Below are 14489 nucleotides of genomic sequence, written 5' to 3'. Positions count from 1 at the left end.
TCCAAATAAAGGCTATGCATACTACATAAGGAGACAATGAACCTCTTCTTGGGACTGACTTTGAAGAGTAACAAGAAATGTCTTATTTGTGTCTGTGAAAAAGAAACATCCAGCAACCTAATTACTGTAGAACTTTATAGGCCAGTAAAGTCTTATAAACCCAGCTAACATAATACCAGATCCATTTTAATGTCAAAAGATACATTACAGCCAACTTAAGGAACTTGAGTTAAAAAAAACTTTATACATCAGAACATGAATTTTTATAAGCTGTTACCATTCAATATTATACATCAGATACATTTTTATTGTGATCTGTGATTATATTGTTCCTGTCTCTATTGGGGCAGCTATATCATGAAATAACATTACAATTCTCAACCTTCCATAAGTATAACAGAGTCTTGATTCTAGAATCACAAGACAAAATATTCAAAATCATCTTAATTAGGCATCTGTGTCATTTGGCAAGCTTACATCTTATTTGAAAATGTGGCTTGAATGTCTGTGGACAAAACTTGGGCATCTGGGGTCTCAAGCTTTAGTACAGATGCTGACACAGTTTAATATCAACTTTTCTGCAGCTAAAATGTTGCAAAGTTGGAATACAGTTAGAGACACGTTTGGACTGGCATTTTATGCCATGATGAAACACTACTTGTTTTTTTTCTCTCAGTTTCTTTGTACTTCGCACAACAGCAGCACTCATTTGCCTCCTGAGTCATAATGATTTCTCTAAACACTGTTAAACGTTTCAGTTTTCTGAATTCTACTTACTCCTTCGGTGCTGGAATCCTGATTGTATCACCCGATTCCCTCCTTGCTCTCAAGATGGATATATTAGAGCAGTGGTTTTCAACCTTTTTTCATTTGCAGACCCCTAACAAATTTTGAATGGAGGTGCAGACTCCTTTGGAAATCTTAGACAGTCTGTGGACCCTCAGGGGTCCGCGGACCACAGGTTGAAAACCAATGTATTTGAGTATGTATAAGCATTGTCCTAAAGAGTTAATATTTATGATTTATTATCCATTCTCCTCAAGCAAGAAGAAAAATAATGTGATCTGATAAATATTTGAAGTGGTGAAATGTTTTGTTAATCACAACATTTCAGACATGAAAGGTTTGCACAGAAGACTTAAAAAAAAATTATTGCAACTAGAAGATGTTTCTAAGAAGCCTGGTATGAGTGAGTGAAGCCTGCCATTTTCTTTATAGACAACTGAAAGAATGCCTTAAGCTGTGCTTATGTTATTTGTGGCAACCTGCTGAGACTGTTACAAAGATAAGACAGCATAGTAAAATTAGATGAAAAACACACTGAACTGCATTTTATGTAAATGAACAGTTTTACAATTCAAATTGTGATTATGTTCTTTATTCACTTTGGGAATTTTTATGTATTCTACAACTGTACTTCTAGAATTATTTCCTCTGGAGAGCCAGCACACATCAACACATATCAACTAAGTTGTTCAGAACAATAACTTCTGCAGGAGACAGCTGTGGTAGTTGTATTAACATTTTTCTCTCTGGATAGAAGTTATGTAATTGTGAAATCACTGCACACTCTCCCCTAGAGAGATTCTTTTCCTTTCTGGTGCCTCCATCATGCAACCTTGTCAAGCAAAACCTGAACAGTGACTAGCAAAGTGGATCTGTTCTTAGGACATTACTTCCGGACAGGACTGGTAGCTTCATTACTGGTCCCGGTACCTTCATGAACCTTTTGAGTTCCCTCTGAAGGATGCACATCCACACGTTTACATTTACCCATCCCCACAACGATCCCTCAGACTATCAGCAGTCTGTATTTCAAAATGCTCAGTAGCAGGCATAATATGAATAGAACGTGGCCATATGTAGAAAGCCAAAGACAGGTAAGCTTGTCTGCAAAACAGGTTTGCTTGCTTGGCAGATCTGGAGCTTGAAGTTCTCTATTTGCCAAGAAAACAGTTATAGTATTACCAATGGAGGTACAAGCTTCCCCATGCTCCCATGCCAGTGTGCATCAACCCTGTCCTGGAAGAACCAATTCTTGGGTAACAGGTTTGTCGTCATTAGGTCTATTGAGGTCTTGGCTTTTCTCCTGAGACTGCCAAAAAGGATTCCTATTGCCATTTGTCAGTCACTGGACAGACTTAGACCGACCAATTTCACATAGGTTACCAAACTGCAATTACAAATCTGGTCTTTGAACAGGTAATTTAGAGATGAAAGTCTCTACATTTTATTTGGACACTTGGGCCAGCCAGTTCACCAACACTACTACTGAAGAGTACAAATCCACTATTTTAAAATATAAAAAGATTACTGATTGTCATAATTACATTAAAGTCTGAATTTTAAAAAATATCATTTGATTAAAGAGTGTAAATCTTTTGTAGTCTGCTCATGAGATTGTACCAAAAGATTAAGCCTGGGTAAATGGACTCAATCAGTATTTTTGCACTGCCACTATGCAAATATGTGAATGCACATTTTTAAGGAATTACAGGCAATCTATGAAGGTAACTAAAGTAGATACCACAGTTATCACTGAATGAACCTTAATCCAGAGTTATTTCCTCTGAAGATTAACTGAGAAATCAAAGAAAACCACCAATTTGCTACAGTATTTTAAGAAATTCTTCTTTGCTGTATTGGTGCATATGGATCAGGATTAGCCATGATCTGAAAGAGTTTACTCACTCTAGCTAAAAGCTATTTTAGATGCTTTAATGTTAGGCAAAGCAAGGTCAGACGGGGGAATTTTAGGAAGAAAATAGAAATAAAAAAATAAGATTTGGCAATTTATGCTCTCTTTCACATTTAGGATCCCAAGTCATGCAGACACAGATTATCATTTAAGTTAACTAAAAAGGAGTCTGAATACACTGCTTCTGAGCATTAATTTTTGCTATTGATAAGATCCTGTTTCGCTTGCACCTACATTGATGTTTCCCTTGCATCATGTACAGAAAAAGGTGTTACATTAAAATGTCTATAGAAATAAAAAGAAAATTTGATTTTAAACACTCTCAAAATTGTTTTTTCAATTAATTCCATACACCACTTATTACTTTTGGTGATACCAATTTACTAAACTGGAGGTGTAGGCTCAGAGACTATTCATGGGAGAACACAAACACTGCCTATAGGAGGATCTGAAGTCTTCAGAAAGGGACTTCTAAAGCTAACTCAAAACTCAAATATATGAATGCAGTTTAACTGAAAGGGTTGACCAGAAGCAATTGTATTCAGCATATAAGATGCTGGTTTGTTCTAGCCAATACTAGCAGTTAAACAATGTTCAGCACCTTTTCAGATACACATATTGTTGACATTTAATGGAGAATTGCCAAAAATAGTTAGGGCCAAAATCTAGATCTATTTTTTGTTGGCCTTCAGTTTCAAAATGACACCGAAATTCCCCCTCCCCCCATTATTGATAGTTATCAAGATATTGCTCAATAAAACAAACAAAACACAAAAACCCACCTGTCCTCCACCAACCAATTCACTCTAAAATTTCTCTCCCAGTCCTTTTGATCTATTTATCTTAGGCTTGTCTACACATACAGCACTGAAGCACCATAGTGAAGATGCTACTTATGCATATGGGAGAGCTTTTCCCATTGGTATAAGCGCTCCACCTCCACCAAGAGGCAGTAGCTATGTTGATGGGAGAAGACCATTGTCGACATACTGCTGTCTACACCGGGGATTAGGGTGGTATAACTGCATCACTCGGGAGGGGGGGGGGGGGGAATCCACATAGCAACACAGATATACCAATGTAAGTCTGTAGTGTAGACCAAGCCTTAAGGTCTCATTCTGCTGCCCATCACCATAGCATCTGAGCACCTGTCATGTAAAATCTGTCACCATAGTGAAGGCCTTAGCAGACTTTATGGAGCCTGGAGTCTCTGGCATTTGTTCCTTTCTGCCATCAAAATTCTGCTCTGCGAGGTTTCTGTTTCTTTGTTTGTTTCAGGGGAAGAATAGGTTGCTAGGGTATTGAGAATAGAAGGGGTTTGTATTGTGAATGTCACTTTTGGTAAAAAAGCTTTATCAAAGAGGAAGGTTTTGCAACATTTTTTAAGGATGGTGAGACAGCCCCCACAACAATACTCAAAAAATAAAATAGGCATCTAAATAACTTTTCAATCTTTTAAACTAATTCCTCCCACTGCTCAAGAATCCTCAGATGCAGTATGTGGGTTCTGACAAATGGTTACACATGTACAGAACTTGAATCAAGTGAGTAGTTTCATTGACTTAAATTGGATTAGTCTTGTGCATGTTTACAAGAACCGGGTTTTATACCCAATTGGATCTATGACTGTGTCCACACTGATGAAAACATAACGTATCTGTGGCCGAATGAAAACAGAGAAAAAACAACAAAACCCAACTCAAAGCTCCTGCAAGGCATTAACACACACAAAACAGCTCCACTACCAACAAGGCCCCTCCAAATGGCATGTGCGTTTGGTTTGCCATTTTCATTATGTTTAAACAGTATTTCAGTAAGCAGAAAGATTTATGCAAAGACGTAAAGGCTAAGAGGCGCATTCTGTGCACAAATCCCACCTTAAATCGAAATGAAATGAGGCCCTCAAAACACGGGTCAGTGAAACCCTTTGAAAGGGGGTCCCTCGCCAGCCCTGCCCCCCCAAACCTCTCAACACAGCGCTTCTTCAAGGTAACTGCCAAACAGCTCAGCCCCCCCCCACCAAGAGCCCCCCCGCTCTGACCCGACCCCCACCCCGACACAGCCCCACAAACCACCCCTTCTACACCCCCCCCACCAACAGCCCCCCCGCTCTGACCCGACACAGCCCCACAAACCACCCCTTCTACACCACAGCCCCCACCCCGACAGTCCTGCAAACCACCCGTCCCCCATTACAGCCAGGGTTCCTCCCTGTGCCCCCCCCCCCCCGCTCCTACCACAGCCCGGAATTTCCGGAAACCGCCTCCCCCCCCAATCACCCCAGCCTTGCCCCCCAATAACTTCCCTTCCCCCCAAAAGGCGCCCTTCCCCATAACGGGCCACTTCCTCCCACAACTCCCCCGTCCGCCTCCAGCCCCTCCCCCAGAGCCCAGCGCAGTCCGGAGGGAGCCGAGGCCTGCCTCACCTCCGCAGGCCCGGCGGCAGCGTCGCATCCATGGCAACCCCCGCGGCCTAGCCCGGCCTACGGAAACGGAAGCCGGGCCCTGTGTGTCATCAGGGCAGCCGGCAGCCGCGGGGTGGGGTGGTTTGAACCGTTGGCTTCTCGGCTGGCAGCGGGCTCGTCCTCTCGGGGCAGGGGGCGCCAAGTTTAACAGTGCCTGGGAGGGGGACGCTCCATCCCCACTGAATGAGCAGGGGGTCCTCCAGCCTGAGATCCCCCTAGACCAGCATAGGGACCCCCCAGAACAGGCCTCGTGCCCCCTTGCCCTGCTGCAGCAGCGTCTCCTAAACTGCCCCCCCCGGGTACTGTGCAAGCTGTGGGAGCCCCAGGTGAGACCCCCAGAGTGCGAGGCAGCTGTGTCAAGGCCTCCGCGTCGTGGACTGCGAGGTAAATGGCACTGCATGGCCATGGTCGTGCGCCCAGCAGCGGGATTGAGGGGAATGGTGGAGGGAAATCGCCTTCCCCCATGTGCAAAATCCCAGCAGCGGGGTGCGAAGCTGGTTAAAGCTCTCGAAATGGTGTGGGAAATAACATAGCGTCGTGATGCCTGATGCAAACTGGAAAAGAAACATATGTCATCGCCCCTTTCCTTGCTACCACCTTCCCCGCTTGGGTATCGCGGCTTGTTTGCAAAATTCTTAGCAGGGGGCAGGAAGCTACGTACAGTTTGCGAGAAGCTGTCACGTTTGCTTAAGTGTTTGTGCAAAATGGAGATGAATGTGCGGAGGAGGTAGCAAAGGAAACCTGTTCCTGTGGCTGGAAAGTTCACAGGCTGAGTAAGATACGGTGATTTATCTGTACAAACGCTAGCGAGGGTTGGAAAGCAGTATAGTATGAGGCAAATAGTACAGAGTTGTCAAATATGCAGCATATCAATACTTAAAATCACAAGAGCATATAGATGAGGAAGTTTCTATCCTTGGATGGAAAATTATTGAATGCTGAGTAAGGCAAAGGGTCTTGCATACCACTGATGGGGATGGTATAAGAACCTGAATTGATTATATATTGTGATTTATTTGTGAAATTTCTAGTGGGAAAAGGAAGCTGTAGACTACTTCGGGTGAAAAATCGGGATGGGGTGGGAGGTAATAGGCTCCCATATAAGATAAAGCCCCAAATAACGGGACTGTCTCTATCTATCGGGACATCTGGGCACCCTATGACTACTTGTAATGCATTGTATTTAACATAGTCTTGCAGTGTAATGTAGAAATTTTTTATTTTGAAGTAGAAATAATTAAAGATAACAGGAACCCTTGGTTGGCTCATTGTATTTCCAAATTTCAGTTCAGTTTAAATGCAATTTCAACATTAGTATATGCATGTACAAATTTCAGTGCAGTGCAAATGGAATACTAAATTAGAATGTTATATGATAGTACACACTGCATAATAAAATCTGAAGGAGAAGAAAGGGGGAGGAAAAATACATTTTCTTCTTGATGGAATTTGTTGAATGTTAAGAGCTGGGGGATATATAGTATGTGAGGGAGGAGACGTTACTGGCTTCCCTTTCAGCTGAAGATCTAGACAAGTCATTAGTGCATTGGATTATAAAACCCTGCTCCTCCAAAGATATCTGTGCATGTACTTAAGTTTATCCACTCTGAACAGACCCAATGGCTTTAGTGGGACTCATTGGTGTGCCTAAAGTTAAGTATGTACATAGGTGTTCATAGGAATGAGGCCTAAATTTAGCAACAATCATGCTAATTGCAGCCTAAAATATATAATAAAGGTATAAAATGCAATCTCCTGAATGGGATGCTAATGGATTTTTAGATCATGGGATAGATAATTTGGAGGAAAAACATTTGTATCTCTCCTAACCCCCCAGTAAACCACTGTTTTAAAAAATATATAACTGAGTATTGTATTTTAGCTATATCATCTTCTGTTCCCCAATAACTTTATCAAAATATTATTTGTAATATTTTTGTTCCTGTTTTCCATACTGACTTTCAAGTAGGAAAAGTTGTTATTTGGATGAACATTATCTTGTTTAATAGCTTTTAAGGAATAATAAGATGGGTTTATTTATGAGCTGTGTCTCATGGAATGCCTTCTTTGTTTGTGGTTTTTCTCCCTCCAATATACCATACAAAACCATACAAACATGTAATCTGAGAAAGGTATCCTGAGTTAGCTCTTTGCAAAGATATGCTATTTTTGTGTGGGTGAATTTCTTTCTAATAAAACAGCCATATTGTTGGGTTTTTTTCCAGATAGTTCAAAAAGTGAGCATTTGCATTTAGACATGAAGTAGATTAATTTACAGAGCAATGAGGTTTTATATAACTTCTCTGTTTCAGTTTAAAATTTGCAGGTTAGCTGGTAAGAGCACAATGAGTAGTGAAGAGGAAACATGGGAGAAGTTGGATGCAGAATTTGATCACTATGTTGTAGATATGAAGCCATTTGTGCTAAAATTACCACATAAATCAGGTAAGCTGTAAATAAACATAACAATCAGAAAGATTCTAGTTTTACTACAGAATCTTGGTATATTACGAATCTTGAGTGTGAAATAATGACATCTCTATGCACTTGTAATGAATTCTGCTAAATAACAAATGAAGTATCACAAACCTAGTATTGCAAAGTGCATCATATGTGCACAACTTTTAAAGTTGATTTTTAGGTTATCTTTTAAGCACCTTTTGTTAAAACTGTTTATTCAAGCTCATCCTTCTTAATTTGATGACGTAAATGGACTGTTGCATAAATATATTAATTCCTGTATTTTCCAATTAATTAATTCAGTGGAAATTAAAAATTAAAATAGGCTTTGTCTTGGAGATTATTCCATTTATAAAATTGCAAGCATTTTTTTTAGAGACCAATCTGTCAAGACACAGTTATGTTCATAAAAGAAATAAATCCAGCACTGGAACTTTTTAAATGAATAGTACAAGTATCAGTAAATGAGTGATGTTTTATGAGCTAAGCAATTAGAAGTGAACTACTTCCTTTTAATAATATGCAATCTTCAAATTAAAGGCCTGACTCTGCAAACCTTTGTTTACACTAATAGTTGTTAATCCCACAGGTAGTCTTGTCTTCCATGGAAGTATTTGAGTAAAGGCTACTGACATAAATAAGTTTCCTGTCTCAGGCCTTTAAATTGGATGATAAAATGTTAATGCTCATGCAAACTGTATTTTGCAACTGAAGGCATTATTCTGAAGGCACTGACAGTCCTCAGGTCACATCGAGTTTAATAGTAATTGAGGTTGCTCAGTACCTTGCAGGATCTCAATTATCAGAAGTAGGTTTTCATATCACAATAATGATACTGTAATCAGATTACTTTCAATACAACAATATTTTTATTTTATCTCTGAAGCAGACATTAGAGGAATATTCTCTGGAATTGAGAATAACACTCAAAATTGTTTATATAAAAGTAGAACCCTGTAAACTATGCATAAATATGACTCTACAGAAATTAATTCTGGAATGTGTCTCTTTTTTATCCATTTGAAAATTAAACTCTTATCATGGATCAACAATTATCTCATGTTCTGAGGCTATCACACACCTTTCCTTTTAGGCAATGGGCTGTTTTTATGGTTTTCCCTGAAAAGGTTAATGGAAGCAGAGCTCTTCTGGAAGGTCCTGAAGGAATATATTGTTCCTTCAAGGGTTTGATAGTATGTACTAATAATCTCTTATCTTCAGCCATCAAAAAGGGTCCTAGGAGCCTTCTCCAGTTTTGTCCTCAGAGGTTATTTTGGTTGACAGATGAAGCAGGAGGGAAAAACTGCTAGGGCAGTGGTGGAGGAAGTCTTGGTTGAAGCTTCCTAACAGTCTTAAAGAGTTTTGTGAATTCTTTAACTGTTTTTATTTTGTTTTTGTTTGTTTTTGTTTTGGGTGATATACATCTTAATTAAACAAGCTGGATTCATGTCTTGGCTGATTTGAATACTTCTATAAGGAGACTTCTGATTACTCTACAGAAAGAATGAGTGGATTTTGGGATGTGGGGCAAGATTTGGAGGGAACAAATGATACATTTTATGTGGCTGAGTTTAGGCCAGTGATGTTTCGTAAATGATAAAAGCCAGAAGAGACTGTTAATGTTGTCTAGTCTGACCTCGTGCATAACACAGGCCATATGACTTCCCTGTATTAATTCCTGCTTGAAGTTGAATAACCATGCTGGAACTAAAGCAGATCTTTTAGAAAAATATCCTATCTTGATTTAAAACTTTTCAATATTGGAGATTCCACCACAGCACTTGGGAAGTTATTTCAATGATTAATTATCCTTACTGTTAAAATTTTGTCCTTTATTTCTAGTCTGAATGTGTCTAGCTTCATCTTCCAGCCATTGGCCATACCTTTGTCTGCTCGATTGAAGATCCCTTTATTATCAAATATCTTTTCCTCATGTAGGTACCTATAGACTGTGACCAAGTCACCCATTAACCTTCTCTTTGATAGGTTGAGCTTGTTGAGTTTCTCACTATAAGACATTTTCCAAACCTTAAATCATTCTTGTGGCTCTTCTCTGAACCCTCTCCAATTTATCAATGTTCTTCTTGAGTTGTGGATACCCCAGAACTAGATGCAGTATTCCAGTAGCAGGTGAGGATAGTGCCAAATACAGAGGTAATATAACCTTGCCACTGCTACTCAATATTCCCTTGCTTATACATTGAAGGATTACGTTACCCCTTTTGGCCACAATGTTGTGCTGAGAGCTCATGTTTAGCTGATTATCCACCATGACTCAGGTCTTTCAGAGTCACTGTTTCCAGGTAGCATCTCCCATACTGTAAGTAGAGTTTAATATTTGTTCCCAGATGTGACTTTCATTTGGTCTTTTACTGAGAGACTAATGGTGTTAGAAGACCTTTTTCCTTTGGCTCCTTGTTCCTGACTGGGAAATGCCATCAGGGAAGAACTAGGCTCATTGTTGGTGGAGGGAGGAGCTAGTTGAAACTCAATCTGGGTAAGACTGAGATGCTGCTGGTAACGTTGGGGGTAAACAACTAGAAATTATGGTGAAGATTATATTTGTGGAGGATATGTGCCTGCTATTTCTTGCTAGAGTTTGTACGTTTGGGCTGTTGTTGGGTAACAAGCTGATGTTAAGCTATCCCAAACCACAGTGTTGAGGAGGGTTTTATCCCATATATGCCAGGTTAGGAGACTGTGATTCTCTTTTGGGTGTGGACCTTGCTGCTTTTATCACAGAAGATTAGATTACTTCAGTGTGCATGGGACTGTACCCCTAAATCAACACAGAAATTTAAACTTGTTCAGAAAGCAACATAACCTATTAAGTGATGTAGTTCTCTGGAAGTACCTAATACTAGTTCTCCGTGATTTCACACAGGCTGCCTATAGGTTTCCGAGTGGAATTTAAAGTGGTTTTTTTTTTTACCTGTATAGCATGGAATTATTTCTGTAGCACTCCTCTCAAAGTTAGTAGGCAATTCAATTTTCTTTTTCTGTCGTGTTCTGGTGAATAAATTACATTTTTTCCATTTGTGCTTTATGTTTGGCCTGCAGTTCTTTTCTATGAAAAATATACACTTGCTTTATAAATATCATGTTCTACTTTAAAACTTCCTTTGTGCAAAACTTAATTCTTGGTTGAAGAGACAGATGTACGCAATATTATTCTGTTTCTTTTGTAACTTCTGCCGTTCTTAAGTTTGTTCTTTTTTTCTCAGAAAGTCTCTTGTAATGGCATGTATTTTTCTAGAACGTCAGAGATGTGCACTCTGGATTAAAAAACTCTGCGAACCCTCAGGCGCAGGTGCAGGAATCATGGGTAGGAAGAACCGGAACTTGTATGCAAAACTCCTGCTGCATATGTTGAAAAAGGGAGTTCTAGAAGGCCCTTTTACACATAAACCCGAACCAGGATTACTGAAAACCTTGCCTTCGTACATGGTGGGTATTTATTTCATTTTTATGGAGAACAAATTTGAGTAGTTGATAAATGTAGTTTAAAAATTATATGTTTAAGTATTCACTTTTAGTTACAGATGGAGTCAAATTCTGCAGTAATTTCAATGGAACTGCAAGGAGTGAATGTTGGCCTAAAACTTGTACCATGGGTCCTTTAATATTTTGTAACTGGAGCGGGCAAACAGATTTCTAGGTCTTTGTGAATTTTTTTTATATAACCTGTTTTGGTTTCCTCTTCGAAATTCCATGTTTCCAAGAAAGCCAATAAAAATCAAGGTTCAGAAGGTGCGGAAAGATGCCTTTTTGATGATATCTGATTAGTTGCTAACTGGTATGTACAGATAACTTTAAAAATGTGCTTAAAAGGACATAGTCAGTATTTTCAAAGCTAGACTTAAACTTTAAATTGGTACTGTGAAAGGAAAGAGTCTTGTGTTTAAAGCATAGGACTTAGGAATCTGATATTCTGATGTATTCCTGGCTTTGTTACAGACTTAGATGTGCAAATCAATTAAATACTCTGCATATATATATATATATATATATTTTTTTTTAAAAAGTGTATGGGGATAATACTTCATATGAGAAGTATATAAAGTGTAGGGCCTGAGCTTTAGAAATGCTCAACATCCTGCAGCTCTCATTGACCTGAAAGTCAGTTCTTTAATTTATTAGTATTGTAAAATTCATTTCACATTTTGGATGAAAGACATTACATTAATCTCTATTGCTCAATTTTTGGTTTTGAAGTGTTCTTTGAATTTGATATATGTATGGAATAAAATAATGATAAATTATTGATTATTGGATTGAAAAAATATTGATGATTTCCTATACAGAACTAACCATTTCTGATCTCTTGGGCCATCAAAAGCTCTTTTCCCCCTCCCTGTTTGTTCTTTCCTCTTCCCTCCCCAACTTTATTGCCAAAAACTAAAAATAATTAATGTTTTAGAACAATGTTTTAAATGTATAAAAGTAATATTCTCTCTGTGCGTTGAGGACGGCTTCATGATGAGCAGGACCGCAAGGTAATGGGGATGCTGGGGGCTGGAGGATTGTGCTATTAATCTTGCTGTTGGAAGAGGCAGTTGGATCTGGATCATTAAGTGCTGGATTAGTGCAGGAAAGTCAGTCGCTAACTGATTTAACATGGTATGGAGCTAAACCTTGTCCTGCTCTTCAGAACTAGTTAGCAATTTATGACACTGTTCATAGATAGTTTTGTTATCTGTCAATAACACTAGCCATGCAAAGATGTTCTATGGTGATAAGGTGCTGTGTAAATTTAAAATTATTTTCCTTATATATTGGTTGGCCCCTATTTTAAATGTTTGTTCCTGCACTCATTGAACTTATTGGCAAACTCCCTTTTGACTTTAGTGGAAACAGAATTGCATTCTTTATGCTGCTACCAAACCAGCAAGCAAGTGATGGTGATGATGATAAAGAAAGGTCATATATTCCTGGTGTTTTTTTAAAACAAAAGTTTTGATCTTATAATGTTTATCTTTTTCCACTTACTGGATCTTTAACTTTTTAATTATAGTCCATCTATTTTGATGAACCAAATTCAGCAAGAACACAGAGTGGTAGCCCAGAAGCTTTACCAGATTGGGTCATGGGAGAACTAGGAGCAAGTGAATCTAAACTGGATGAATCATGGAAACTCTCTTCTAGAGATGAGTCAGCTTTGGTAGCATCACCACTTGCACACAGGTAAGAATGCAAAATCTGATCTATAAATAATGTTTATTAATGTGTTGAGTTGGACATAGTCTTACTATATTAAGTGCTAGTTTTTTGTGTATAAAACAATAATACCTATGTTAAAAGAACATTAAGGTTGCAAAGTTAAGCACTCAAAAGTTTGGAAATGTCAGAATTAAGGTTGCCTATACAAACTTAATTCAGGCCCCTTATGTATAAGCATTATGCTAGTCTTTAATTACAAATTTACAAACTATTTTCCCTGCCCCACTGCTCCAATTCAGCCTCCCTATCCTCTCCTCTGACCCACCCTCTGGCTTCTGCAGTCCTCCTTCTCTTCCCTTCCCCTTGCCTCCCCTCGCCATGTCTTTGAATCACTGTTTCATCTTGTAGCCTGAGCATTGAGAGCACAGGAGAGAGTCTGCTTGTTTTCAGTTCTTGTCCCTGGCTCCACAGTGTCCCTCCACAGCTAAGAAGAGCAACTGCAGGGAAAAGCCTGCCCTCCCCCTGGAGCCCTGGATTGGAGCATGCTCCATGCAGATTCTTAGGGAATTTAGCACCAATCTCTCACAAGTCTCTACTGAGCATGTGGAAATTGAAACTTTTGAGAAGCTTATAATTTGGCTATATTTGGGCAGTTTAATGGAGATCACAGAGATGGCAAAAGATACATCCCTCAGACCGGTGTGTCCTCTCTGCCAATTTTAAGTTCCTGATCCAAGGCATGGAAGTGCTAGAACTTTTAAAAAAAATGATTGTAAGAATTTTTATTCACATGGGCAAAACAATTATTTTTTCTAATCTTGTTCTGAGAAACAGTTGAATTGTTTTTGCTGAAGTTAAAAAAAAAAAAAAAAAAAAAAAAAAAAAATTCAACGTAACGCAGACAGCCAGCATGGAAAATTTGAACTTGAATCATTAAAGTTTGGCAAAGTTTTTTATAAGCAATTGAGAGCACGGTCTTATAATAGAAAGTGCAGTCAACTTCAACTTGAAACCCTTTTCAGATCAGAACACAACACACAGCAGCTCACAACATTCCTGTGATTTGTGTAAGTGAATATTTTACATCATTTGACCGATAACTTACTGAACTAACTGGTTCAGTGTGCCTAAGTGACTTTCCCAAGGCCTGAGAGGGAGTCACTTTGGATGTCTAGAGTAGGACTTTGAGTAGAAGGAAGGTAGATCATCCAATGGAGTCATACAGGCAGCCATACATATAGGAGTCTTGAAGAGGCCTTGGAGCCAGTGCAGTTTCTCTTGCAGGTCTCCCAAGATTCAGGATCCGGGGGAATCTGGTTCTTGGCAATTATGTGGGATCAGAATGTGTTTTTTAAAACAGGAATCATGACATTCTGTAAAATTTAACAAGAGGTGTATATTATGTTGATCTTACTTCTGTCTTCAGTTTGTTTTGAGCTCTGAGCTTTTTAATGTGTAATCTAAAAAATAATTCTGAGCCTTATAGACCTCTTTATTGATGTGTGAAAGTTCTTTTGTCCCTGACACTTGAAAATGGTTTTAACTAAACAGTATCAGGAGAGAACATGGAAAAAGAACAAACTATCTACTGATATGAGGGATAGTCTGGTATATTGAAAAACAGTTGACTGGTTGACAACTGCAAGAAGCTTTAATATAATCAGACAATTCAGGAGCTTTGGGAACACCTCTCTGAATTACAATCAG

At 38.9% G+C, this 14489-nt stretch overlaps 1 protein-coding gene across 6 annotated transcripts in view; it reads left to right on the top strand.

The window, feature by feature from the left end:
- Positions 1-5139: 5139 nt before the first annotated feature.
- Positions 5140-14489, top strand: part of CEP112 (centrosomal protein 112) — a 284681-nt gene continuing 275331 nt past the window's right edge. For 5 of the 6 annotated variants that reach the window (XR_010919549.1, XM_067547324.1, XM_067547325.1 and 2 more), the window contains exons 1-4: positions 5140-5546; positions 7475-7607; positions 10879-11069; positions 12637-12806. Coding sequence is in view for 5 of the 6 variants with exons in the window: in XM_067547324.1 (XP_067403425.1) it covers positions 7508-7607; positions 10879-11069; positions 12637-12806 (461 nt within the window). In the remaining variant the exon portion in view is untranslated. The remainder of the gene's footprint in view (positions 5547-7474; positions 7608-10878; positions 11070-12636; positions 12807-14489) is intronic. The other variant, XM_067547323.1, reaches the window with a different exon arrangement.

Source organism: Emydura macquarii, unplaced genomic scaffold (assembly GCF_026122565.2).
Source record: "Emydura macquarii macquarii isolate MOO-44397 ecotype Brisbane River unplaced genomic scaffold, CSIRO-AGI_Emac_v2 contig_1230, whole genome shotgun sequence".
Taxonomy (NCBI): domain Eukaryota; kingdom Metazoa; phylum Chordata; order Testudines; family Chelidae; genus Emydura; species Emydura macquarii.
Note: the sequence above shows the minus strand (reverse complement) of the source record. Positions and strands in the feature narration are given on the sequence as shown.